Source organism: Protopterus annectens, chromosome 13.part0 (assembly GCF_019279795.1).
Source record: "Protopterus annectens isolate FY-2018-M chromosome 13.part0, PAN1.0, whole genome shotgun sequence".
In the NCBI taxonomy this organism is placed as follows: domain Eukaryota; kingdom Metazoa; phylum Chordata; order Ceratodontiformes; family Protopteridae; genus Protopterus; species Protopterus annectens.
This window is the reverse complement of record NC_056747.1, coordinates 803,124,842-803,151,995: the sequence shown is the minus strand read 5'-3', so window position 1 is coordinate 803,151,995 and position 27,154 is coordinate 803,124,842. Positions and strand designations below refer to the sequence as shown.

The following is a 27,154-nucleotide window of genomic DNA, read 5'->3' as shown; positions in this document are numbered from 1 at the left end:
ATTATTTAGAAGGGCTGACGATGGTTAAAGTATTGCAAAAAAGGGAATCTCGCCGAACAAAAAGAGGAGAAATGGTGCAGTGCTAAACAGAAAATAAAGGAGCATTGGGATAATATGCATGCATTTAAAAAGAAAACTTTGAGAACAGTGACTTTGGTAACAACCCTTTCTACTTTCTGTTGCCTAACATAGGAAGCCTATGACAAGAAAAATAACCAGAGATCCTATAGAGGTATTAGAGTTACTTCTGAAATTTGATTAACATTTGTGTAAAGCAGAGGAATGTGGAAACCAAGAAAAAGCACATATGGAAATATTTATTGACAACTTAATTATGTCAAGGTAAGAGGAAGATGAGGCTCAACAACCAACAGTTAATGTAGGAGGACAGGAGATAAAATGGTGATGTATAATCAATCTGCAGGATGTCTCCTGGAATAGATGGCATTTCTGCAGAAGCTTGGAAGTTAGGAGGGAAGAAAGTGATAAAGATCTGGTATATTTTGTTTCATAGTATTTTAAAAGGAGAGGAATCATCAGCATCTTGGAAGAAAGATGCAGTGGCTATGTTACACAAGGAGGCTAACGACAATCAGACCTAGTCTAATATAGACACAGTTCAACTTTAAACCATCTTTATAAAGTGTTTATGTTTATACCATCTAAAAAATGGTAAATGTGTTGCCAAAATTGATAGCTATGGATTTGATGTGGTTTTGTGGAAGGAGGCAAACACTTGATGATCCAGAGGGAAGCAGAATATAAGAAAATACCACTGTTGATGGTGGATCTTGATGCAGAGAAAGCATTCAACAGAGTAAGCTGGGATTTTATGAGAAGAACAGAAGCATTTGCATTCCCTGATACGAAGGTTAATTAGGAGGATATATGAAGGATCAGAGGCAATAATTAAAGTGGAAGGGTTCCATTCTGATAGGTTGCGTTTAAACAGAGGAACCAGGCAGGGATGTCCTCTTTCCCCTTAGTTATTTGCTTTATATTTAGAACCACTTTAAAAGAAAATTAGGCACTCAAAAATTCAAGGATATAATTGGGATGGTAATCAAGAAAAGTTGGCTTTATTTGCAGATGATAATTTTTTGTACTTAATAAATTCAGAAAAGGGCAGGATAAAAAAGTAAAGAAGATAAAACAAATGCTATAATGTAAATTATGTACCCACACACTACTTGGTTCAGAAGTACCCAGATTTATGGGGACATAAGGGGTAGTATTTAGGAGTATGGATTAAAAAGGCTTCTGTTACGGCACATAAGGATATGTGGGAAGAGACTGAACAAAAGATAATACAAAAACTGAGAAATTAGAACCTCTTGTCATTGATACACACAGTGAAAAATGTTTTTAGTCCCTTTAGTTTTATATACAGGTCAGTCATAGTTTTATCATCCAAAGGAAAACTTGTGGACAGCAACAAAGAGTTGAAGGAATTTATCTGGAAGAGAAAGAGTGCAAGGGTTAAGTGGTATAAGCTGATCTGCCAAATAGAGCAAGGTGGTTTAGGATTACCTGATTTGAAGGGATATGCTAGAGCTACACAGTTAAAGTTTATATACACAACACAAGCAGAAAGTTATAATTCAAAGTAGAAAGGAATGCTAATGCAGCAGGGGAGGAGATGTCAAGGACGGAGTGGGATTTTGGATGCAGATCCTTAGGAAAATAACCACCACACAGAATATTAAATTCATAAACTTACAGAATGTATTCTAAGAACTAAGCAAACATATGAATGAAGAAAAGAGATTTTGCCAATAGGGATGTCTGAAAGTAAGAGTACGGAAAATAGGTGAGAGGGGGGTGGAATTTACTGGATAAAACTGGAGAAAGAACCAAGGTATTGAGAGCAAAAAACTAGACAGGAAAAGGTAATAGAGTGGGATGAGGCCAACATGTCATCTGGACTGCAGCTTAGAGATTGCCCTCCTTATCAGGGATTGATATCAGGGCGGCCACGGTGGTGCAGTGGTTAGCATTGCCGCCTCACAGCAAGAGGTTCTCCGGTTCGATCCTCGGCTGGGGTGCCTTCTGTGCGGAGTCTGCATGTCCTCCCTGTGGTCGCGTGGGTTTCCTCCGGGTGCTCCGGTTTCCTCCCACATCCCAAAGACATGCTGCAGGTGGACTGGACACTCTAAATTGGCCCTAGGTGTGCATGTGTGTGTGCCTTCTGTGGAAGGTTGGGCGCTGGGCTGGCAACTCGACACTGTAAAACTTCACTGCCAATTAATGTGCGGACATGGTGATCCGCTGTGGCGACCCCTAACCAGGAAAAGCCGAAAGAAGAAGAAGAAGAATCAGGGATTGATATCAGAGTATAGGCAAAGAGAAAGGAATGGGTAGAGTTTTTAGTGGAATCTTGACCAGAAGTGGTTGATAAAAAGGGGACTACTTAGGGGCATATAAAATATTGCAAGATAACTATAAGAACCAATCACAGGAGGTTAGAAAAGACTGCAAAAAGAGATTGGAAAAGCAGTTTACATGGAGCAATGAGATAAGATATGTATAGCTGGTTAGTTGTACTCCTGCAGTTCATTTTATTTGGGGGATTTTAAACCTGCTGCTACTTGCACTGTGAGCCGAAATGTAGTAAACGTCAAGGTGAATGGCTGTTACTTTTACTTTTTCACAGAATATCTGGTGAAAATTGAGAGACACTGGATTAGGTTGTGTGTTATCATTTCAATCGCTGTGTAAGCAACTTATCTCTTTATACTTCTTACCACGAGAAGATATTCCCCATGCATATAAGCATACAAAAGTTAAATTTCCAAGTGTCAAAGTCCATTTCACACAATATTCCAAATTCAGTCTTCGGGTACCGACTCCACTCATGAGACAAACAGCTTATGGCTCGAGAACTTTCAAAGCAGAAGCCCATCGCAGGTGTAAAGGAGGTGATTGTTGTGGCATCTGGCAAGGGAGGTGTTGGAAAGTCAACAACAGCAGACAAAAGTGAATCCTTGCCTCTTCTGCGTTACTTTGCTGAGTACTATCTGTATGAATGTTGTAAGAAAATAGCAACATGATCTGCCTTTGCAGTTTGCAAGTTGTTTGCCTCTAATGTTTCCACCTGCCCTTTGGAGCGTAGCTACTTTGAATGATGATAGCCTACTATGAACACGAAATACTGTTGAAAGATGGCACAGACACTTCAGATGTCTTATTAGGCATCATATGGGTGATCTTAAAAGTGTTTTATATAATATGGTCAAAGAACACAACAGAAGGGAAGATCTGGATCTTCAGATTTTATTAGGAGTTTACAGCTGTCTAAAGCGTGGAGACAATGTTAAGAAGAAGGCTACTTTATTAAGTGTTTTTGACCTGAAATATGATTCCCCTCGGAGTATTTCTTCAGCACTGGAACTCTAATGTCCACTTCTCCATCATATTAATACTTCTTTGTTGTTCATAGTGGCTGTATTTGTACACACAAAGACAGCAGACTGTGTGTCAACGTGAGGGTTAACATGATTTCTTTATACTGTTATGGTACTGCGCAGTCTTCAGTTTATACTGTGTGCTCGTTTAAAAGTTTAGGTTTCAGTTGTCACTCAAGGCAGCACTGTGATAATGTTTTTCAATAAGACATGCCTTTGAAAAACAGGGTGTGCATAAGTTAAGCTGCATTACATTATGCCCTCATGTAATGTCTGCTAAAAATTCTAAGATGGTATGGGACAGGCCTTCATATGTAAACATTATTCCATTATACCTACACAGTTGGATTATATAACTGAGTGCAGAACAAAACTTTTATGCTTCACTAAGAAAGGAGCATGGCTTTCCTTTCTGTTGTGCATACTGCGATATGGTGATTATATTATGTCTTACCTGGGCGAATAATTTACTTGAAATGTGCTTGCACATATTTTAGCAGTAGCTAGGCAAGGAATGGTAAAGTTTTAATGTTTCATATCTTTGTTCACTAGTATTTACGTGACGAAATGTGTGTTAGTTCTGTATGTGTGCAGGGAATAATACATACTTCTCTGTGCCTTTTATTTATTTTTACGGAAGTGCCTATACTGATCAAGGAGGTGTGCTTTTATTACAGTAACTGTACATTCAATGGATCTGTCTTGATGCGAGTGATGACAAAACGTTATGCACAATGTTTTGTCTGTTTCGTCATTCTTATATATATATGTGTGTGTGTGTGTGTGTGTGTGTGTGTGTGTGTGTGTGTAGGACTATACCTAGCTATATATACATATACTTATATATCTATATGTATAGACGTACACATATACATGCATATGCATGCACCCACCCACACATGTATACACATTATACATATACACACACACACACATATATATATATATATATATATATATATATATATAGAGAGAGAGAGAGCGAGCGCAGTCTGTTGCGGTCTTCACAAGAACTAGTCTTAGCAGTTCTTCAGTTTAAGCAAGTGTAATTAGATGCAAACTGTTCACCTTCTTGCAAACAAACTAAAGGGACAGGCAAACAAAGTTGAGCAAAGTCTTTCCATAACCCAAAACAAAACACTAACTTACAAATTTCCAAATGTATTCCAACAGTTACCAAAACAGTTCTGTAATGCTTAATAACATAACAGGAAGCCACTGCTCATATTTCTTGGCTTCAAGGATATCCTACTGGACTGTTATCTTTGAGGGATACCAACTGACTTGTTTTGCTGCTCCCTGAAGAATCCTTCTAGGTTCTTCTCGTCATGCAGATATCAGGAAATGGTCCTGAAATAACTCTTACTGTAGCTGATTTTCACTGTCCTATGTTACTCCTGTCTGCCTGCTGTCTTAGCCATAAAGGCATATTGCTCTATCACCTCAACAGCCCCCAAAATGCCATATGACTCTCCAACTCCAGTGCAGAACCACTGGCTTGAGTCTCAGAAGATGGGCTGCATGCCCGAGACAGCTCACTTGTGTTATGGTGGCTGTGGCTCAGATATTTAATTCTAAAGCTGTAGGCCTGGAGAGTCAGTATCCAATAAGACAGTTTACAGTAACTGTCTTCCTGTCTGTAAAACCACTGAAGACAGGCTCAATCTGTAACAAGTATAACCCCTCTTCTTAGCATGTAGTATTTGAGAGAGTAGAGTGAGGGTATATTTCATCTCCAGACACTCCGTTTCTATCAAAGAATATCATTTCACAGCAATGTTGAGTTCTCTACTGATGTAACATATAGGATATTCCTCCCAATCTACCATCTTAGACAATACTACCCAGATGCTCGTTTCATAGAAGCCTGTATGGTGGTCGTTATTCTCATTAAGAACCTGCATTCAAAATCCTACTCTCTCCTTACTTCTCAAGCCACCCCCCCAACATTACATCATCATCTTCATCATTTCTTTCCACTTTGATTCATAACCTCCTGTTTGTGCTACAGATATGAGCCTTAAAAGCATAACTCTCAAGTAATACCTCCAAATGAAGTAATCCTAAACCATCTTATTCTATGAGAAGAATCAGTTTATCACTTTAAACTTTTGGTTTCTTCCTCTCTCAAATAAATTCCTTCAACTCTCTCAATTATCATTCACAACATCTCCTCTGGTTGTTAAAAAAATATGCCTGGCTTGTACATAAAAACTAAAGGGACTAAACATCTTCACCACTTACTATCTAGATCTGTAATCAAGATGTCCCAATTTCTCATATGTAATGTCTTTTGTTTAGTCTTTTCCCGTATAAACTTAGCTAGGTAAGCACGGGTACAGAAGTAGATTGCTGGGCCTTTCTTTTGTATCACTCACACACTCACACACACACACACACACACACACACACACACACACACACACACACACACACACACACACACACACACACCTGCAGACAATTTAAAAGTCATCAATCCACTTACCACATTGCCTTTGGTATGTGTGAGGAAACCAAAATATTTGGAGAAAACCTATGCAAACAAAGAGGTTATGCAGACTCCAAATGAAAAGCACACCAAATGCAAACTGAACTGCAGAACCTCTTGTCATAAGGTGACAGACCGGCTTAATGCTCTGAAGACTCACTTAGGCAATACATAATAAATACTTATGTGGCAGAGTTTTTTCTATAACATGCAAGTGTTTACACACACCTGAGCAGTCTCTGCATGTTCTAGCATTTCTTCAAATTCTACATACTCCTCATCATCTGGTTCGGCACCTGAAAGACGAGCTGCTCTTGCCATGAAATATGGAGGAAGCTCTCCTACAGCAGTACCAGCACCCTGCGAATAGATCACAGCACAAATCAGAACAAACAGAAGTTTCTAGATACAATTACATTGGTGTAATCTCCAAACTGTGTACTTGAATGAAAAAGAAAGTTGTGTACTTACCATGACAGATCTATGCTGTTTCCATCCTTCCCGATTGTATGGATCTTTGGATATGATTTCAGCCACTTTCAAAATTTTGGATCCAGTGCCCAGGCTCCTCCTCTTACCCACAATCCCCTGTGTTAACCAAAGTACCTCAGATCGAGTTTACCCCCTGGTAAGAAGGCAAGTATACGGAGGTAAGAAAAAAACAAGCTGTTACAGTCATCACATTTGGGTTGATTCCCAAAGCTAAGGAAGGGAGGAGGAAGTTAAAGAGCATTAGGACCAGCTATTAAGCCCTGCAAGACTGCAGTGGCAAAACGAGCTCTGGATTTAGAAAAAACAGGCATGTGGTAATGCTTGGTGAAGATATGTACAGAGCTCCAGGTAGCAGCTTCTAGGATGTATCTGGTAGGGACTCCTCTATGAAAGGCTGCAGAGGTAGATGCAGCCCTGGTGGAATGTGATCTTATCCCCTGTGGGGTAGGTTTTCCATGGTGCTTGTAGCAGAAATGAATGCAATGGGCTATCCATTTGGAAATGGTTTGCTTTGAAATGGCCTTCCCCTCTGCCCCTGCAACAAAGCCAACTAGCAGCTGTTCAGATTTTCTGAGAGGCTTAGTCCTGTCCAAATAAAATCTAAGTTGCCTGTGCACATCCAGAGAGTGCAGTATTCGTTCCCCTTTGTTTTGTGGATTAAGGAAAAAAGTAGGCAAATGAATGGACTGATTTAGGGCCACACTAGACACCATATCTTGGGCATAAAGGAAGGATTGGTCCTGAGGGAAACCCTATCCGCATGGAAGATAATGAAGGATTCCACTGCCATGAGGGCCTGTAATTCAGACACTCTTCTTGCTGAAATGATGGCTAGAAGGAAGGCTGTTTTCCAAGAAAGGAATTTCAACTCTGTTGTTGCAGCTGGTTCAAGGGGGGGGGGGGGTGAGCTTTTCCAAAACAAAGTTAAGGTCCCAGGCTGGAGTGGGAGCTCTCCTGGGGGGTCTTAAATTTTTGGCCCCTCTAAGGAATTGTTTTAGCAAAGGGTGAGAGAAGAGGGGTGGGCTCAGTATTATAATATGCTGAAATGGCAGAGGCATGAATTTTAATTGATGAGAAGGTTAGACCCTTTTTGAGCATTTCTGTTAAGTACTGAAGAATATGAGGTAAGCTGGGCACCGTTGTGCCAATCCCCTGAGTCTGGCTCCAGGAACAGTATCTTTTCCACTTTTCAGCATAGGATTTTCTAGTACTAGGCCTCCTTGTCTCCATAATGACATCTAGCACCTGCTTACTGAGGGGTGCTAGAGGACAGCTCAAGGAATTAGCCAGGCTGCAAGGTTCAGGGTTTGAAGCTGAGGGTGCAGAATCTGGCCTGCCTGCTGGGACAGCAGGGAAGGGGTCTGAGGCAGGTGCCATGGTTGCAGCAGTGTCAAACTGCGCAAGAGGGGGTACCAGTGCTGGCGTGGCCAGTCTGGAGCAATCAGTATTGTCATTGGCTTGTCCTGTTTGATCTTTAGTAGAACCTTTGAGAGGAGAGGCAGAGGGGAAAGCCATAAACAGAGAGGCTTTCCCAGGTAAAGGACAGGGCATCCACTTTCCAAGCTTGACTGTGGGGAGTCCTTGTGCAGAATTTGCCCAATTGTTAGTTCTGAAGGGAGGTAAACAGGTCTACCTCTGGAGTCCCCCATTTGTTCCTCAAGAGGTTGAATATTTTTGGTTCTAGTTTCCATTCGTGTGGGTCCATGAGATCTCTGCTTAAGTCGTCTGCCAGTGAATTTCGCTTGCCTGGCAGGAATTGAGCTTGTAGGTGCACTTGGTAGCTCAAGGCTGTGTTCCACAGAGCCACAGCTAGTCTGCAGAGAGGGTACAAGTGGGTTTCCCCCTGCTTGTTTATGTACCACATAACTGTGTTGTTGTCTGTCTTTACCAACAGTTGTCCTGGAAGAATACGGTCTTTGAAGGCTGTCAGGAGATTCTGTATAGCTAGCATTTCTTTTTGATTGATATGCAGGTGCATCTGTCTAGGGTTCCATTTGCTCTGAATGCACTGCCCTACCAAGTGAGCCCCCCATGCATAATCTGATGTGTCTGTTGTTAGGGTTGGGCGGCAGGGGGTAGAGTGAAAGGGACCCCCTTGTTGTGGTAGCAGGCCTCTGCCCACCAAAGGAACTCTGTCTTTATACAAGGAATGATAGAAATCATTGATTCCAGGCTCCTGAGAATGTTGACACCATAGGCTTTTTAGATACCATTGGAGTTCCCTCATATGCAGTCTTGCATATGGAATTAGTAGAATGCAAGAGGCCATGAACCCCAGGGCTTGCAGAATTTTCCTTGCAGATAGCTGGGGTTTTGTGGCCAATAGTTTGAAGTAGGTTGTCAAATATACTTGTTTCTCTGGAGTGAGGAATGCTATCTGGGAAGTTGTGTTCAAGCTTGCTCCCAGAAATATAATCTGTTGTCAGGGTACTAGGTGAGATTTCTTTTCGTTTATGGTGTACCCCAATGAGGTTAGAAGTTTCTTTACAAATGCCAGGTGTTGTAATAGCAAGTCCTGGTTTTCTGCCTGAATCAGACAATCTTTCAAGTATGGGTATATTTGAATATTTCTCTGCCTGCAAAATGCAATGGCTGGAGCTAGACACTTTGTGAATACCCTGGGCGCAGTAGATAAGTCAAAGGGAAGTATAGATAACTGATAGTGCATGGAGCCTGCCCTGAAGCGTAGGTATTTCCTGCAAGATTCCCTTTATTGGGATGTGCAAGTAAGCTTCCTTTAAGTCTAAGGTTGCCAGCCAGGCATCTTTGCCTAGCACAGGAAGAAGCTGTTAAAGTGTTAGAATTTTGAAGTTTGGAATTACCAGAAAGGTGTTTAGAATAGAGAGGTCCAGGATAGGACGCCAGGAGCCGTCTTTTCTGGGTACCAGGAAAAGTCTTGAATAAATACCTTGTCCCCTTTGTTCTGCTGGGACAGGTTAAATAGCCTTGATACTAAGAAGAGACAGAACCAGCTGTTGGGCCTCCACCCACTGATTTGGGGGGAGGTCTGGCCACCAGTTTGGGGTTGGTAGTGTGTGGAAGTGGAATCTGTATCCTTGGGAAACTATGTTCAAAACCCATTTGTCCTAAGTAATAAGTTCCCAGTTTTTTGCATGCAGGGCGAGCTTTCCTCCTAAGGGAGCAGGTAGTTGAGCAGGGCTTGGAAGGGTTAAGCTTAAGTCATTGTGCCATTTTTCCATAGGAGGGGTGGCTTACTACTCCCTGCTTTGGAAGTGGGAGCCCCCCACTGCTTAGGTCTGTACGCAGCCTGAGTCTGTAATCTAGGTGGTCTGTTGTTCCTGGGTTTGGACTGAGAAGGCCTGGAAAGGACAAATTCTTTGAAGGCCAATGCCTACTAAATCTGGGAGGCTGTACTTGTAGGAAATCTTTAACAGTTTGCATAGTTTTAGCTTTTTCCTCCATCCTTTTGAGGACTTCTTCTGCTTTGTTGCCAAAAAGGCGGTCTTGGTTTAAGGGAGCATACAGTTATTTAGCTTTAACATGATCTGGCAAGTTTTGTTCCTTAAGCCAAACATGCCTTCTAAGTACAGACCCAGTGACAGCAGCCCTGCAAGATGCTTCTAAAGTGTCAAAACCACATTGCAAAGTATGTTTACCAACTTTGCAGAATGCATTAAATCCTGCAATTCTTTGTGTTCAGTCAGGAATCATCATCATTTTCTGTTTAAGTAGTCCCATAATATGCTGCTGAAACTTTAACATATGAAACTGGCAATTTAAAGCCCTAGTGGCCAAAGTAGCAGAAGTGTATACCTTCTTACCCTATCTGTCTAGGGCTCTAGAATCTCTATCAGAAGGGGTAGGATTTTTGGCAGCAGTAACCTTAATACCTTTTGGACCTTGGGAAATGGTCTCTCTAGCCACAGAAGGATTCTTGAAGAGGAACATGTGAGAGTCAGGTACTCTGTAATACCTGTCAGGTTTTCTGGGAACTGGAGGTAAAGTGTCTGGGGTAAGGCTAGATTCCAAGAAAGCATCATCTACAATGTCCAGTACAGGAGGGATAGCTAGAGGCCTGTGTTGGGAAGGAGTAAGAATTCCCTAATCCTCTTTTTGGACTCAGAGTAATCCTGGCTTTCCCAGTGGAAATGCTCCCTAAGAGTATGCAAGGCTTCACCAAAAGAACAATCTTCTGGAGGGGAAGCAGAGGGAATGGAATCCTCTGCATCAGAATCCTCATAAGTAGATAAGAGCAAATCCTGGTAATCAGAAGGAGCATAAATATCAGATTCCAGATCAGAAGAATCAGTAAGAAATTCAGTTCTAGGTCTCTTAGAGGGGGAAGGCTGGCTTCCCCTAATTAAAGCAATAAGGTATTCAGCCATTCTAAGCATTTGTTTTTGAGGCATATGGGCCTGAGCTCGTGGTTTGGTCATCAGTTTTCTAGGTATAGTGCGAGTTTTAGGCCTGAGGGATTCAGAACTACTGGATGGAAACATCGGTTTAAAATGCAAGTCTGTAGGCCTGAATACACCCTCAGAAGCTGGTGCCTGCACAGCGGCTCCGGACTCATCCAAGGTAGAGACATCCACAGGTTCCATAGTCGAAGAAGCATCTCGTGGCATACCGGACTCTGAATGGGTCTCAGTAGAGGCATGCGAATCTGAAGTAGCGGGTTATCAGGGGCTGTGAAAGCACCTCACTGAGTACCAGCGGACTGGCGACTAGCTTAACGGAAACGTTGTCGGCAGTCTTGGACCTATGTGGTCTGTCTCTGTCTTTATCATTACGTTTTTTCGGAAGATCGGTAGTCAGATGGCTTAACGAAGCCATTTCAGAGTACGAAAGTTATTGGCTGCAAAAATAGCCCGCCGAGTAGTTCGTGGATTGAACAAGGCACAAAACCGACAGCGAGGGATGTCGTGGTCTGTGCCTAAACAGGGGGTGCAGTACAAATGAAAATCTCTGAGGTATTTGCTTTCCACAGGTAAGGCAATTGTTAACTTTTACCGACATCGGCTGGAGCAAAAAAAAAGGATCCCCAACGGGGTACTTATCTTTTTTGAAGACTTCAGATCTGAAACTTGAAAATGAAAATTTCAGGAGTCGGCCGACCAGCACTTGCGAACTGCTTCTGCTTCGGGCACCGCACGGCAAGAAAGACTGATGTAATGGCATCGGCTGCATGCTTTATACCCCTGACGACCTGACGTCATGGAAGAAGAGACAGCATCTGACACAGAAATCCAAAGACTCTGGTATTCAGGCCAGCTGAGAGCTACCTGCAGGCAGATACCCAAATGTGATGACTGCAACAGTGAAACACGAAGAACAGCAGCTGATCAGTTTTCCTGAAAGCTCTGTTCTAATATACATAGAATATTAATGGACTGTAAATATCTATTAAGCGTAATGTGCATTCACCTTTGAAAGTTTTGGGAAAAACACAGGAAGATTTATGGACTGGTTGAAAGAAGATTAAAAAAAAGCCACCTTAGGAAAAATGGGAGATTTGGTCCTTAAACATACACAGTTTTTTTCAAAAACCAAGTCTCAGAAATTCATCTAGCAGAAATAACAGCAACTAAAATAGAGTAGAGTTTTCCATGATAAAAATTTTAAATCAACTCTGGCAGCAGGTTCAAATGGAGGACTAGTTAGGGCTTGTAGTCAAATGGTAATGTCCCAAGGAGGAACTGGGTCTCTAAGTGGTGGTGCAACAGAAAGGTTTCCCTAATAAAGGCTTTAGATAGCCTTAAGGATGCAAAGGGTGTGTGATTCTCACCAATGTGAAGGGAAGATATGGCTGCTAACTGTACTTTGACAGTGAATCAGCCGGCTCCATTTTGAAAAAGGTTGGCCTGGAATTCCAAGATTGCTGGAAGGGGAACTGAAAAAGGATCAGGACTGTTCTCAACTGCCCAGATGGAGAACCTTTTCCATCCAGTTGCTTTTGTAAGTCTTGAGTGTCGAAGGTTTCTGGGAAGAAGTAAGAAATATGAACAACCAAGGATGAAAACCTGTACTGTTTAGCCATCATTGGAAATGGAGAAACCATGTGGTCAACTTGAGGAGAATGAATGTTCGGGTGAGATAATGCATCTAGAACTAAGCCCTGCACCCAGGGAGGGAGTGCTAGATGAGGCCAGTGGAATGGGAACCTTACCTACCATGGCCAGTAAGGGGCTAAGAGGATGACTATGATTTTCTTCACCAGTGCCTTCTGCAAACATTTTGGAATTAGAGGGAAAGCATAAAGCATTCCTCGGTGACTCTCTCTCCTTGGGGATCACAGTGAAAACCTGCTGCACTTGGGTGTTGCAGGATGATGCAATGAGATCGCAGCAAGGTCAGTCCCAATGGCTGAATATCTACTTTGTGACAGCTGCATTGAGGGGCCACTCATGATGCAGAAGGACAGACCTGCTCAGCCACTGCACTAACACATTGAACTTGCCAAGAATATGCACTAACATTAGAAAGTGATGACAAGATCTTGCCCTTTGCCACACTCCCATGGCCTCTCTACATAACAGAGAAGATTTGTTTCCTCCCAGTTTGTTGATGTACAAGACAACTGACATGTTGTCTGTCTAAATCAGGGTGTCCAACCTTTTTGGCTCGGGGGCCACTTACCAAATTGGACAAGGTTTGGGGAACGACATTACCATGTCCAACATATATCTGTCCATTCAAAACAGTTTGGTCCTTGGACCACCCTTTGTCTAGATAGATATTACATCTAAGAGCGAAAGTGTCCTAAAAGGCCTGCAATGCTAGGACTGCTCTCATGGGAAGACTGGTCCATGACTCTGATTTTGTACCTTGGACCGTCTTTCCCAGGTAATGCCCCCACCCCAAGTGGGAAGCATCCATTGGTCACCATGGCCTGGGGAGAAGGAAAGTTGAAAGGACACCTATGTGAAATATGTGGTGACTCCAACCACCATTGGACATGTGTTTTGCAAATCTCTGTTAAGGATACTTGGAAGGAAATGGATTGCTGTGTTATCAATAACTGGACTGCAACAGTACACTGCAGAATTCACAAGTAATACCTGCAGAACCATGATAATCAAAGTTGCCATGGATCCTAAGAGACAGAGAATCATCCTTGCTGGTGGCTTCTGAAAGGACAGTTAAAGCTTGATGGTGAAAGACACGATCGTTTTGCAAGTTGAAGCCTCATGTCCAACTGGGCTTCTACGAATTCTAAAGACAAAGTTGGACAAAGTTTGGGCTTTGTTAGATTCAACATGATGCCTAGGTTTGGACACATTTGGAGCAAGGAGTCCCTAGGTTGGATAAGTAGATCCTAGGTAGGGGCAGTATCAAGCCAGTTGTCTAAATAAGGGGATACTTGGAACCCTTACAGCCAGAAACTGCTACTGCTGCCATACTCTTGGTAAACACCTGGAGGCTGTGGTGAGACCAAAGGGCAGTGCTCTGAACTGAAACTGACCGGCTCTCTGCAGGAAGTAAAGCTCCTTCCTTCAGCACCTGTCCATTTTTATGTGGTAGTACGCATCCTGAAGATCTGTTGAACACATCCAGTCATTCTTTCTCAGAAGACGGAGAACAGACTGTACCGTGACCATCTGTAATTTTGTTTTCCTTACAAAACTGTTAAAGTAACTTAGGTCCAGAATTATCTTGTCTCCATTTTTCTTTGGCACTAGAGAATCTTGAGTAAATTCCGGCTCCTCTAATATGATGGGACCTCTGGGATAACTCAGTTGTTTAGCAATTTCTTTATTTTTGAAGCAGCCACTTCCCTTTGAGAAGGTGTAACACTGGGAAGTCTTTTTGGGGCTAAAGAAGGGATGTGGAAAGGGATGAAACAGCCTGTGGTTATTATCCTCTGCACCCATTTGTCTTGAGTGATAGAGATCCAGGTTGTTGGATGCAGGGTTAAGTGCACCCTGACTACCTTCAGAGTGCAGCAGTTGGGCAACTGTTCAGGCTTCTCAGAGACAGTACCCCTAAAGCCTTGATTCTCTGGACCACCTCTGACCCTAGGATGACATCCATTATAAGAGCTCCCTCCTTTGCCATGGGAGGCTGTCACCAGATGTGTGAAGTGAAAACCACTGTGATAGGTAGAACCAAATGTTTTACCTCCTTTTTGATTACTGGAGAAGGTCCTTTGAGGAGTGGAAAATTTGTCCTCTATGGCAGAAAAAAAATTCCCTTCCTTTTCACTTTTGGAGATTGTGCCCTTCACTTAAGGACCAAAGAGTGATCTATCATAAGGGGTGTTTCACAAAGGATGTCTTAAAATTTTCCATGATGTTGGAAATCCTCATCCAAGCATGTCCCCTAATGGATATGCCTGAGCCAGCTGCTCTAAATGCACCTTCTGTGGCACTGGAGATAAAGTTCTTAGAGATATCAGACAAGGACTGGAGGACAGCCAGCTGCACATTAATGCACTTTCTTTGATCCTCAAGCAAGGTCCCTGGGAGAGCTTTGGAGATCTCTTTGGTCAAAATGTGTAACGTGTTAAATAGTTCAATGCTCTCCCAAATCTCTCCAACGCATGAGACTTCCTGCTGGATTTATGAACAGAGGATCTTTTTTTCTGTTAGTTTCTTTATGGAGGCTGCTGCCACCAACATGGAACTCATGGCTGGGCCCTTGCTCCAATGTGATCTTTAGGAGCAACGAGGAACTTGTCTGGTTTCTTGGGAATTGGTTCAGCTGTGTCTGGCTCCTTCCAAACCCCTCGAGGAGATCAGGTCTATCATCTTATCTAGGGCAGGACCACCCAAGATGTAGCTAGACCAGAACCAAAAGCCTCGCTGAAGACAGACTCTTCTGGAGAAAGCAACTAGGAAGGCCATTCCCATCTCTGTTTAAATTGTTCATGGATTTCTCTGAACAAAATGTCTTCAAGAGGAGATCTGAGGGAACCTTCTCCTTCATCAAAGTCACTATCAGTGGTGACAGATTCTTGAGGAGAATCTAGGTGCCTCCTTTTGTATGCGTGTTTCTTGTGTACCCTCCTTCGTGAGATACTCTGGGGAAAACTCAAGCTGAAGTAGTCTCTTCCATAGGAACTGGTGAGAGACTTTTGGCAACTGGTTGTTCCAATGGAAGAAGAAGAACAGGGTCCAGACCTTGAGAGATCCTTTAGGTGAGGGACTAATGTGAACTAGAGGGGATAGTATTCTTCCTGGAATTAAAGAGTATTCTCTTGAAACCTTGATATGGGTCCAGGGAGCCAAGCACTAGCAGCAGAAACCCCCAAGGAAGGCTCAAACTGAGACATTGCACAGCTATAGTTAGAGGTTGATGTCAGAGCAAAATTAACTCTAAAGTCCCAAGAGGGAGGAATGACTCTGAAGATCTCGGTTCTGAACCCACCCTGTCAGAGTCGATGATGACCACTCAGCTCTGAGACTCAGATGGTTCCAAAGTAGTCAGAGCCGACTGAATCGGAGGACTTATTGGTGTCAAGGAACTGAGCCTAGGCTCTCATATAGACTTGACCCAGGTGGGATTCAGATCCAAGGGCCCTGTCCTGAAAGGCCAGATTGGAGAAGGAGCAACTACTGAATGTGGGGAAGATAATATTCCCTCGAGCCTGGCAGAAGCCGGAGCCGGGAGGATCCCGAACAGAATGTGTGTCTGAAAGAATCTCCTCATTATCTTGTCCACATCTGTTTTGGTTAGGCTCCTTGAAGACCTGGCTGACTGGAAGGATGAAGCTGCAGTGGGCAGTCTGGAATGCTGGCATTGCTTTTCTTGCAAGACTGGGGAACACAGCACAGCAAATACAGGCTCCAGAGAGACACTTGGCAAGAGTGCTAAATCCAGTGAGTACTGGATCTTAAAACACTATTGACTCTGAAGGTTTTGATAATTTTTGAAGAAAGACCTGAGGAAGATGAATGTTACAGGATCTTCATCATCAAAGGTTTAGATCTTTCCTTTTCTTTCTCTTTCTACCTGGTTTTCTCCTTAGATTTTTCAGCCAATTTTTTAGAGAGAGAAGAAGGTTTTGAGGAAACAGAAAGCATGCTCTCTCCTGCAGGAGAATAGCCCACTGGCTGAAGACTTTACAGAGGGAACACGAGATGTCCAAGTGCGATGGGCCTAAGCAATAAACATACATGTCATGTGCATTTGAGTTTGGTAGCTTGTGAGTACAAGCCACACAGTTTTAAAACTGGATGCTTTGTCTGACATCTTACAAAACAGAGGCAAGCAGGTAAGAAGAAAAAATATATATTTTTTTAAAGGAAATAAGTTCAATGCCCAATGCCAAGAACAAGAAAATGGCTTAGGGGAGAAGCAGATAAGAACTATCCTACCAGAAAGATTAGAAGGAAGGAAAAAAGTATACATATACATATATATATATATATATACTTATCTCACTCAGACCACCACGAGATCCATCCTACACTTGTGGCAAATGAGATCTGGGGTACTTTGGTCAATACTGGGGATTATGGGTACGAGGAGAAGCCAGAGCACCCGATCCAAATGCTTGAAAGTGTCCGGAGTCTGATCTCACTAAGATCTGAAGACCCATATGTTGAGGAACAGACGGAAAAGACATCAGCTCAACTCTTTTAAAGAACCTTTCTGCCCTTTGATATTGTATCTATGCTTTAAACTGCAGCTTGTTTAAGACAACTTTTTTACTGCTTTTTGTGAACAAAATGCAGTCTTTATGGTAAAAATTGTCATGTTAGTAGCACACAATGAAAATCAAACCCTATATATAGTTCTTCAATAAAAGACACTGAACTGGTTCTGTGGTTTGTTTGCCTTTTCGGCTTTTCCAGGTTAGGGGTCGCCACCATGGAACTCCGGTCCGCCAATGATTGGCAGTCGATTTTTTATGGTGCCGAGTTGCCAACCTGACACCCAACCTTCAGCGAAGGCATGCCCATTCATGCATGTCTTTCGGAGGCCACTCAACCAGAGGGAGGACATGCAGACTCCACACAGAAGGCACTCCAGCCATGAATCGAACAGGAGAACCTCTTGCTGTGAGCCAACAATACTACCGCTGTACCACCGTGGCTTCCAAAAAAAGATTTTAATATATGTATCATTATGATACTACAATACTACTTTAAAACAATGAAATGTCACCAATAGCAGCAATTCTAACACAGCTGCATTTTCATAAAGGTAGGGCACTTAACATTTAAATAAAATAGTAAAACACTGTAGTTATGTAAACAAACAGCAGAGCCAGTCCAGACAAAAAACAAATAAACCAAAAACTGGACTAAGAAGAGCACAAGCCAAATATACAGTACTTTAATCACATAAAATTAACGCTGTAGCAGTATCAATGGCATTTTCGTCCAAGTATCCCTCAGATTTCATCAAGCAAAATGTTTAAACCACATAGTAACTATCCTTTTATACATTCAATCAAGCTAATAATTAACTAATTAAAATGCTTAAAGCCATACAACCACATAAAAACAGGTAAAATATCATGTCATGTCTTGACAAAATATAAAATCCATACTAGTACTTCATATCCACACTGTCAAAACATGCTTAAAAACATTTAAAAATACTTGTTTGTGAATATATAAACATGAGAATATATATATATAATAATGGTATAAAATATATAAAAACAGTAACATATAAAATAATAACCTAACTTGCTAGTAACTAATATATGTATATAATGAACTGTAACTCCATATAATGATGTATTAAAAATATTAATATTGTCAAACTATAAAGTTCAGAACTGTGTTATTAGAGCTTAGCTGATCTAAGCTTTAAAACGGGAAAAATAGAAATGTAGTCATTTAATCTAGGGGGTTTGTTAGCTTCTAATGTAACCTGCCAGAAAGCTTCTCTGAACTCTAATTTGGTCTCCCCAAGGACCCCCTATGTTGTTTCCCTTGGAACCATCTCCAAAACAAAGAAAAGAAATTTAGCCTTAGAACATCCCAATGCATGTCTATACAGGGAATTTGTACTACATTTTCCTTTACATCACTCAGATGTTCATATATCCTGCGTTTAAGATGCTTTTCCGTTTTACCAACGTAAAAGGCATCGCAGGCTTCACAGGTAACCAAATACACTAGGCCCTGTGCATTACCATTAGAATAATTTTTACTATAGAACACCTTGTTTCGAGCAGTAATACAAACTTCTTCGCCCTGTAGTATGTATTTACATTGGGCAAATGCCCTGGACCTGTATGTACCTCTCTTTTTCTTAGTAAAACCTGTGAATTAGTAGGGTGTTCCAATAAATTTTTAATATTTTGTCCTTTCCTAAAAACTATTTTCAAAGGTTTATTCTTAAAAACCTCTAGATCTGTAAATTCAGAAAACGTAATCCATTCCCTTTCAATGACATTTTTGACTTGATAGGCATTACCACTAAAATTAGTTACTAATGCCCTATCAAAGTTGTTAGACCCCTGATTCCGAACGGACATGTTGTTGGAACTAGTCAGACATGTACCTAGGACGGGTGTAAATTTATCTTTTCGTCCCTGTACTACCTCATACTGTATAGGCTGGATAAGCTCCACTGAGTATCCTCTTTTCCTTAAACATATTTTCCATAACTGTAGTTATGTACTTACTATAACTCTGGATCTTTTCATCCATGTCCATTTAATACAACTGAATGGCCCTCAAGCCACTCTTTGGATAAAATTCAGCAAAACTAGTGCTCCAGGCTCAAGCTCCTTTAACTTTCTGCTGTCCCATAATGCACCAGTGTGTAAAGCTACTTCAAAACAAACTTGTTGCCATAAAATAAAACTTAGTCTTATAAAGACTAGTAGGAATGATTTCAAGTGCTCTTTGGGTCCTACAGAATGGCAATTTGGATGGGAGAAGGAGTGAGAGCTGTTGTATTGGACGGATGTGGATGAAATGGTCCACATTATCCTAAGTACATAACTACTGCATCCTCTTCACCTCATCCGATCAGACTAATGGGTCAGAATCATCATTTAACTAGAGCAACTCTTGGGATTTGTCCCTCCTAGTGGATCATGGCAAAGATGTTACTGCACCTGGTTTTGGATGGGGAGTCGAACAGATTGCCGCAAAGCTTGCCCCAGTATCTTAACATTTGATGTACTACCAGTGGATTGAGGGACTGTTTGTAAGACATCAGGATACAGCAACTGAGCCTGTTGGCAAGGCTATTGTTTCTTTTGGGAATGCGCTCTGCTATTAAAAAGTGGTGTGAAATAACTCCCATTGCCACACTCTCATGTCTTCCTGGTGTAAGGAGTATGATCCAATTCCTCCCAGACTGTTGCTGTAACAAACTGCTGTCGGCCTGGATGGAAATAACTCCTGGAGGCAAAACATCCTATACTTCCTGCAAAGCCAGGATGACTGACCACAACTCCAATATACTGATGTGAAGGCTAGCCTCAAACTCCATTAACCTCAGATCATCATTCTCTTAGAATGCCCCTCACCCCAAAGAGGACGCATCTCTGACTACCACTGCAGCAGGTGGTGGCAAAACAAAAGGCTTTCCCAAAAGAATGTAAGAGGAAGTTAGCCCCCATTGTAACACTTTCTTGCAATGGTTGGTTATCATAATAGGGTAGGATGCTTTGAAATCAGAGATCACTTGAACCCCGAGTAGCCACTGAAGTATTCTCATGTAAAAAATTAACACACTGCACCATTAGAGTACAGAAGGCATTACACCTTGAACTCTGAGAACTAAGCTTGCTGATGGGTGACTGAAGTGGAAAAAGTTTCGATGAAGTCTCTTAATGTTTAAATCTTGTCTTGAGGCACAGACTCTATGCAGTTTGTTGTGTCCATTTGTTGTCCGATGAACTGAACTGCTTGAGTAAGCCAAAAGATGGATTTTTCATAGTTTATGGCCATGCCCAAAGACAGAGAGAGCTGGACCAAGTAGTCTCTTGTGTTAATCAATGATTCTGTTTCTTGAGTAGTAAGCAGCCACTTGTCAAGATATAAAAACACTCAAATCCCTTGTAGCCAAGATATGTGGCTATTATGGCCATACACTTGGTGAACAACTGGGGACCTGTGGTTGAGACCAAAGGGTAGAGCCCTGAACTGAAAATGCCTTGCTTCTAGACACAAGTGTAGATATCTCCTGGACAACTTGGATATTCTGATATGAAAACAAGCATCCGGAACATCTACAGAGCACACTCAATTATTTGCTTGCAGGCAAGGTAAAATTGATTACACCGTAAATATCCCAAACACAGTAATTTTTACATAGCTGTTTAGATAGCTGAGGTTTAGTATTGGATTGATGTCCTTGTTCTTCTCTGGAACCAAAAAAAATCTTGAAGAGAATTCTAACCCTGACTGATAAAGTGAGATATCCTGAATGGCTTGTTTTCTGAAGTAGAGGAAATCTCTTTTTTGGCTGCATTTTGTTGATGGGGTGGGTACATATGGAAGCAGCAGACATATCTTCGGGGGTCTGGGAAAAAGGAATTGTACAACTTCTGGATATTTTTGTTCATATACGAGTCCTGCATGATCACCATCCACAAAGAAGAGTAGAAGGACATCAGTCCCCCTACAGTCTCCAGAGGGGAGCAGTCAGACATCCCTTTAGGGACAGTGAGGTTACCTGTCGGAGAAAAGAAAGTACAGTTTTGTACCTACCATAAATGTAGATGTCCGATAGGTATGCACCTGCAGTCATAACATATGGGTTGTCCTGCCTCAGGCAGCCCTTCGGTCGGCCGGATTCCAAAGTCTGGGTCTGGCCTCGGCTGATGTCGCACTTTCCCCGACGTCACAGTGCCTGGGGTATAAAAGCATCAGCCAACGCCATTTTCCTCAGTGTTTTTTGCCCCAGATGCCAGGTGCCCTCTAGGAAGGCTAAATTTGGATAAAGGCTGAAAAGTTCCAAACATTTGCAAATTATATACATATATAAACAAACAAACAAATACACCATAATAGATTCCCCCAGCTAGCTGAAAGAGGGGTAAGCACCCTAGGAATACCACTGAGGGGAAGGAGGGTGGGTAACCCTGACTACAGATGCATACCTATCGGACATCTACATTTATGGTAGGTACAAAACTGTACTATGTCCTTCAAGGATGCATCTGCAGTCATAACATATGGGTAGAATACCATAGCCAATCTGGGGGAGGAGGTCCTAAGAGAATTATGGTGTAGTTAAGATCCCCTGCAGTACTGCAGTTGCAAAGCCTGCTCGGGATCTGGAGTATAAAGGTAGATTGTAATGCTTGGCAAATGTATGCACAGAGCTCCAAGTAGCAGCTTCTAAAATGTCCTTGGTAGCCACCCCTCGCAGGAAAGCTGTAGTGGTGGCTGTGGCCCTTGTGGAGTGAGGCCTGATATTTTCAGGAACTGTCTTTCCATGAAAGGAGTAGCAAAAACAAATGCAATTTCCTATCCATTTAGAAATTGTCTGTTTGGAAATTGCTTTTCCTTGCACCCCAGTTGCATATGCTACAAAAAGTTGGTCAGTTTTTCTGTTAGTTTTAGTTCTGTCCAAATAGTAGCGTAGTTGTCTGTGTATATCCAAGGTGTGCAAAAGTTTTTCCCCTTTGTTCTGTGGGTTAGGGAAGAACGTAGGCAAGTGAATAGCTTGGTTCAAGGATACCCTAGATACCACCTTTGGCATGAAAGTAGGATTGGTTCTCAGTGACACTCTATCCTGGTGAAAAATAAGAAAAGGCTGCACTGCCATTAATGCCTGTAACTCAGATACTCTTCTTGCTGAAGTGATTGCCAGAAGGAATGCAGTTTTCCAAGATAAAAACTGAAGGTCTGCTGATGCTGCTGGTTCAAAACGAGGTAGTGTCAGTTTTTCCAGCACAAAATTGAGATCCCATGCAGGTGGGGGGGGGGTCTTCTTGGAGGTTTAACATTTTTGATCCCTCTCAAAAATTGTCTGAGAAGAGGGTGTGAGAAGATAGGTGGATCCATATTGTATTCTGCTGAAATTGCTGAAGCATGAATCTTAATGGATGAATAAGACAGGCCATTGTGGAACAATTCTGCTGAGTATTCTAGGATGTGTGCTAGGTTTGCCACTGTGACATCTGTGCCCTTTGATGCACTCCAAATGAGAAATCTCTTCCATTTAGCTGAGTATGTCTTTCTTGTGGAAGGTCTGCGAGCCTCCAGAATAATGTCCTTCACCCTCTGAGATAAAACAGTTTGGTTGGGCTTTAAGGAATCTTCCAGGCAGTTAGCTGCAATGTTTTCAAGTTGGGATGCAGGGTCTTGAAATTGTTCCACGTTAGAAGAAGAGGCCATAGGGGGAGAGGCCATGAGTTTGCCTGAGACATGCTTCTCAATAGCGGGTACCAATGTTGTCTTGGCCAGTCCGGAGCTATTAGTATGACTTTTGGCTGTTCCTCCCTGATCTTCAGTAGAACCTTGTACATCAATGGGAGAGGTGGAAAGGCATATACTGTTAGGGCATTCCAGCTGAAAGAGAGAGAGAGAGTCCACCCTCCAGGCTTGTGGGTAGTATGTCCTTGAGCAGAATTTCTTCAGTTGGTGGTTGAGTGGGGAGGCGAACAGATCTATCTCTGGGATTCCCCATTTCTTTGTTATGAGTTTGAAGATGTCTGGATGTAGCATCCATTCGTGTGCATCCATGGTAGTTCTGCTTAAGCTGTCTGCTAGTGTATTCTCTTTTCCTGGTACGAATTTGGCCTGCAGCTGGATATTGAGATTCAGGCATAGGTTCCACAGATTCATAGCCATCCGGCATAGAGGGTAGGAATGTGTGCCTCCCTGTTTATGTACCACATGACCGTGGTATTGTCTGTCCGTACTAGCAGATGCCCTTGCTGGAGGAAGGGTCTGAATGCCTCCATTGCATGCCTTACTGCCAGCATTTCCTTTTGGTTTATGTGCATGCTTAGCTGCCCTTGGGGCCATAGGCCTTGGATATGTCTGTCCTCCATGTGTGCTCCCCATCCTCGGTCTGAGGTGTCCGTGGTGATGGTCTGCCTTGGTTTTGGTTTGTTGAAAGGCAGCCCTCTGTTGGAGTGGCAGGCCTGAGCCCACCACAGGAATTCCTTTTGAAGGCATGGAATGATTTGTATCATGGTTTCTAGACTGTGACTGTGTTGAGACCATACATTCCTTAGGTACCATTGTAATTTCCTCATATGCAACCCGGCATGTGGAATTAAAATTATGCAGGATGCCATGTAACCCAGGGCCTGCAGGACTTTCCTTGCAGTAAGCTGAGTTTGTCTTGTCAGAGTCATGAAGTAATCTGAAAGTTGTTTTTGTTTTTCTTCTGTGAGAAAAGCCATCTGAGTGATTGTGTCCAGATCCGCACCCAAAAAGGTTATCCTTTGGGATGGTACTAGTCTTGACTTTTGGATGTTGACTGTGTATCCCAAGGCTTGTAGCAGGTGTATGGCATAGGCAAAGTCCTTTAACAATTTTTTCTTGTTGTCCGCTTGTATTAAGCAGTCGTCCAGGTATGGATAAATTTGAATTCCCTGAAGTCTGCAGTGTGCAATTACTGATGCCAGGCATTTCGTGAATACTCTGGGCGCAGTAGATAAACCAAAGGGCAATGCTGAGAATTGATAATGCTCTGATCCTGCAAGAAATCTGAGGTGTCTTCTGCAATCTGGTCGGATAGGGACGTGCAGGTATGCCTCCTTGAGATCTAGAGTCACCAGCCAAGACTCCTTGCCCAACATGGGAAGAAGTTGCTGTAGGGTCAGCATTTTGAATTTTGGTACAATGAGATAAGTGTTCAGTGCGGACAGGTCGAGTATAGGCCTCCATTGGTTTTCTTTTCTTGGCACAAGGAATAGTCTGGAGTAAAATCCTTGGCCTTGTTCTGTAGATGGTACCCTTTCTATAGCTTTCATCTGAAGTAACTTGCTGATTTAAGCCTCTGCCTTCTGGTTTGGTGGAAGGTTTGGCATTCCGCCTCTTTTTTGGCCAAGTATGGAAGTGAAACCTGTATCCTTTGTCTATTATTTGCAATGTCCATGTATCCTTTGTAATGCAATGCCAGTTTTTCGAGAATAAAGCCAGCTTTCCACCCAAGGGTGCTTCCAGTTGATCCCTGGTAGGCGGAATCAGAGTCAAGTCATTGGGTCTGTCCTGTAGTAGTGGTAGTAGTTGAAGCTGTTGCACTACTCCTCTGGTTGGCAGGCTGCCACTGACGGCCTCTGTAGGGGCCCTTGGATTGACATCTGCCTCTAGGGCGCCTGTTTCTGCCTCTCTGTGCTCTGGAGGAGTCTGGAAAGGACCAATTCTTTGTAGGCCAGTTTCTGCTGAACCTCGGAGGTTGAACTTGCAGGAAATCTTTAACTGTTTGCACAGATTTTGCTTTTTCTTCAACCTTCTTTAGAATCTCCTGTGCAAGGGAGCCAAATAAATGTTGTTTCTCCATTGGAGCATCGAGGAGTTTAGCCTTGACATGGTCTGGCAAAGATTGCTCCTTCAGCCAGGCATGCCTACGAATTACTGCCCCAGTCATAGCTGATCTAAATGAAGCCTCCAGTGCATCACAGCCACATTTTAAGAAATGATTACTGACCTGTTGTGAGTTGTGTACCAAATCCTGAAGGGATTTACGGTCTAAGGGTTCAGGTGAAGAAAGTTTCTTATTTAGCTGATCTAACAAAAATTCTTGGTACTGTATCATATGGAATTGACAGTTTAATGCCCTGGCAGAAAGAGTAGCAGATGTATAAACCTTTTTTCCCCATCTCTCTAATGCTCTAGACTCTCTTTCAGAGGGTAGGGGATTTTTGGCAGTAGCAGCTGCAACCCCTTTAGGGCCCTGAGAAATAGTTTCTGGGTCTGCAGCATGGGCTTTATACAGGTGGAAGTGAGAATCCGGGACCCTGTAATATCTGTCAGGTTTGGCTGGGGCCGGAGGAAGTGAATCAGGTGCAGTACTGACATCATTGTACACATCATCAATTACAGTTAGAACCGGAGGTATAGCGAAGGGCCTATGCTGGGGCAAATGCAAAAAGGTCCTTAATCTTTTTCTAGAATCAGAGAAATCCTGACCCTGCCATTGAAAGTGTTCTCTCATGGAGTGTAAAGTCTCCCCAGAGGAAAATTCTTCAGGGGGGGAGGCCGAAGGGATAGATTCTTCTGCATCTGAATCCTCATAAGGCGAGTAGGCCCCTTCCTGGTGGTCTGACAAATCAGATCCATCCGTGGAGTAATCTGAGGAGTGAGGTTCAGAGGGGTCAGTCCTGGGCCTTTTGTCTGGAGTAGGTTGGGAGGCCCTGTCTGGGTGAGGTAGGGAACCCCTAATTAAGGAGATAAGGTCCTCAGCAAGACTGAGGATCTGAGAGCTAGAGGAAGGCCTCTGGGATGTAGATTTGGCAGGCAAAGCTTTTGAAAGTTTGGCAGCTTTAGCCCTGGAGAAGGCCCTAATAGACATCGAAGCTGGGGGCCTAGCTGCCCCACGTGCAGGGGTAGAAATGCCCAAGGGTATGGTGTCGGACAAATCCTGAACACTAGCTTCGGTAGGGAGTTCTGAAGCCGACTCAGCCGGGGCCTCTCTGGCCTCGGTGGTCGGAGGTATGGTTTCGGTAGTAGGAATAGCCGTGGACTCAGTTTCAGCTGAAACCGAGACACTCGCGGTAGGCCTAGCCGTGGTTTCAGCCGAAACAGAGGGCCGCGAGTGTCGGTCCTTTTCCTTGCGTTTTTTGACCATATGCGAAGTCAGAGTCTCCAACGGCATTTTATAAGCAAAAGCGGTTCCACAAAACTCCTCTGCAAACTCCGACCGACGTCTAAGAGTCCGTCGGTTGAAGGAGGCACAGGCTAAACAAGCTGATACGTCGTGGTCTGGGCCTAAGCAAGGAAGGCAGTAAGAATGGAAATCCTTATGAGGTATTTGTTCCCCACAAGTTAAACAATTATTTACTTTGTCTGACATCGGCTGAGGCAAGAAAGAGTCTCCAACGGGGTACTTAGCTTTTTTCGAAGTCTTCGGTAGCTGAAATCTCTGGATCTGACCGACCGGCACTTGCTAACAGCTTCTGCTTTGGGCACCGCGCGGCAAGAAAGACGCAGGAAAATGGCATCGGCTGATGCTTTTATACCCCAGGCACTGTGACATCGGGGAAAGTGCGACATCAGCCGAGGCCAGACCCAGACTTTGGAATCCGGCCGACCGAAGGACTGCCTGAGGCAGGACAACCCATATGTTATGACTGCAGATGCATCCTTGAAGGACATCACAACATCCCTAGTTCTGGAGATCACCTCGCCCACTGGCACTGTATCCATTAAATGGATGACTTCTGCCGTGGCCACCTCTGTCAGAGGTGAAAAACAGCTGATCCCTGGCTTTTCTGAACCACGGTGATTTGGGCAATGTTTTACAACAGTACCCCCCAGCCGTTTTGAGCAGAAATGGGTGTGGCCATTGTGACCGACATGCCTAATGGCCGAGATGTAACATGCAAATAATGCACGATTGACATTTCATACAGATTTGCCTGTGACATCACAAATATTCACTGTCTAATGTAGTTTACTTGCTTCCTTAAAGTAGTTGGATCTCAGAGTTGGTATATTTGTATTTATACGTATGGGGAGGTGCACGGGGGCTGCCCCCCCCCCCCCCCGCAAAAAGCACAGGGGAAAAAATATTTGTGGGCTGCATGGATAAATGCAGTTCTTTGCCACAAACCCTTGAAGCAAGAGGTTGAAAAGATCAGATTCAAATTATGTTATGTTTACGTTTTAAACATTGCAGGAAGGGAAACAAAAAACTACTGCATCAGATGCAGGGAGAACAATGATGAGAAAATCAAATATAACTTAAATAATAGCCTATTAGGCAG

At 43.0% G+C, this 27,154-nt stretch overlaps 1 protein-coding gene across 1 annotated transcript in view; it reads right to left on the bottom strand.

Moving 5' to 3' along the window:
* VMP1 (vacuole membrane protein 1) overlaps positions 1 to 27,154 on the bottom strand; it is a 1,640,696-nt gene that overhangs the window by 887,892 nt on the left and 725,650 nt on the right. The window contains exon 7 of the mRNA XM_044054897.1: positions 6,124 to 6,255. Coding sequence (XP_043910832.1) covers positions 6,124 to 6,255 — 132 coding nt within the window. The remainder of the gene's footprint in view (positions 1 to 6,123; positions 6,256 to 27,154) is intronic.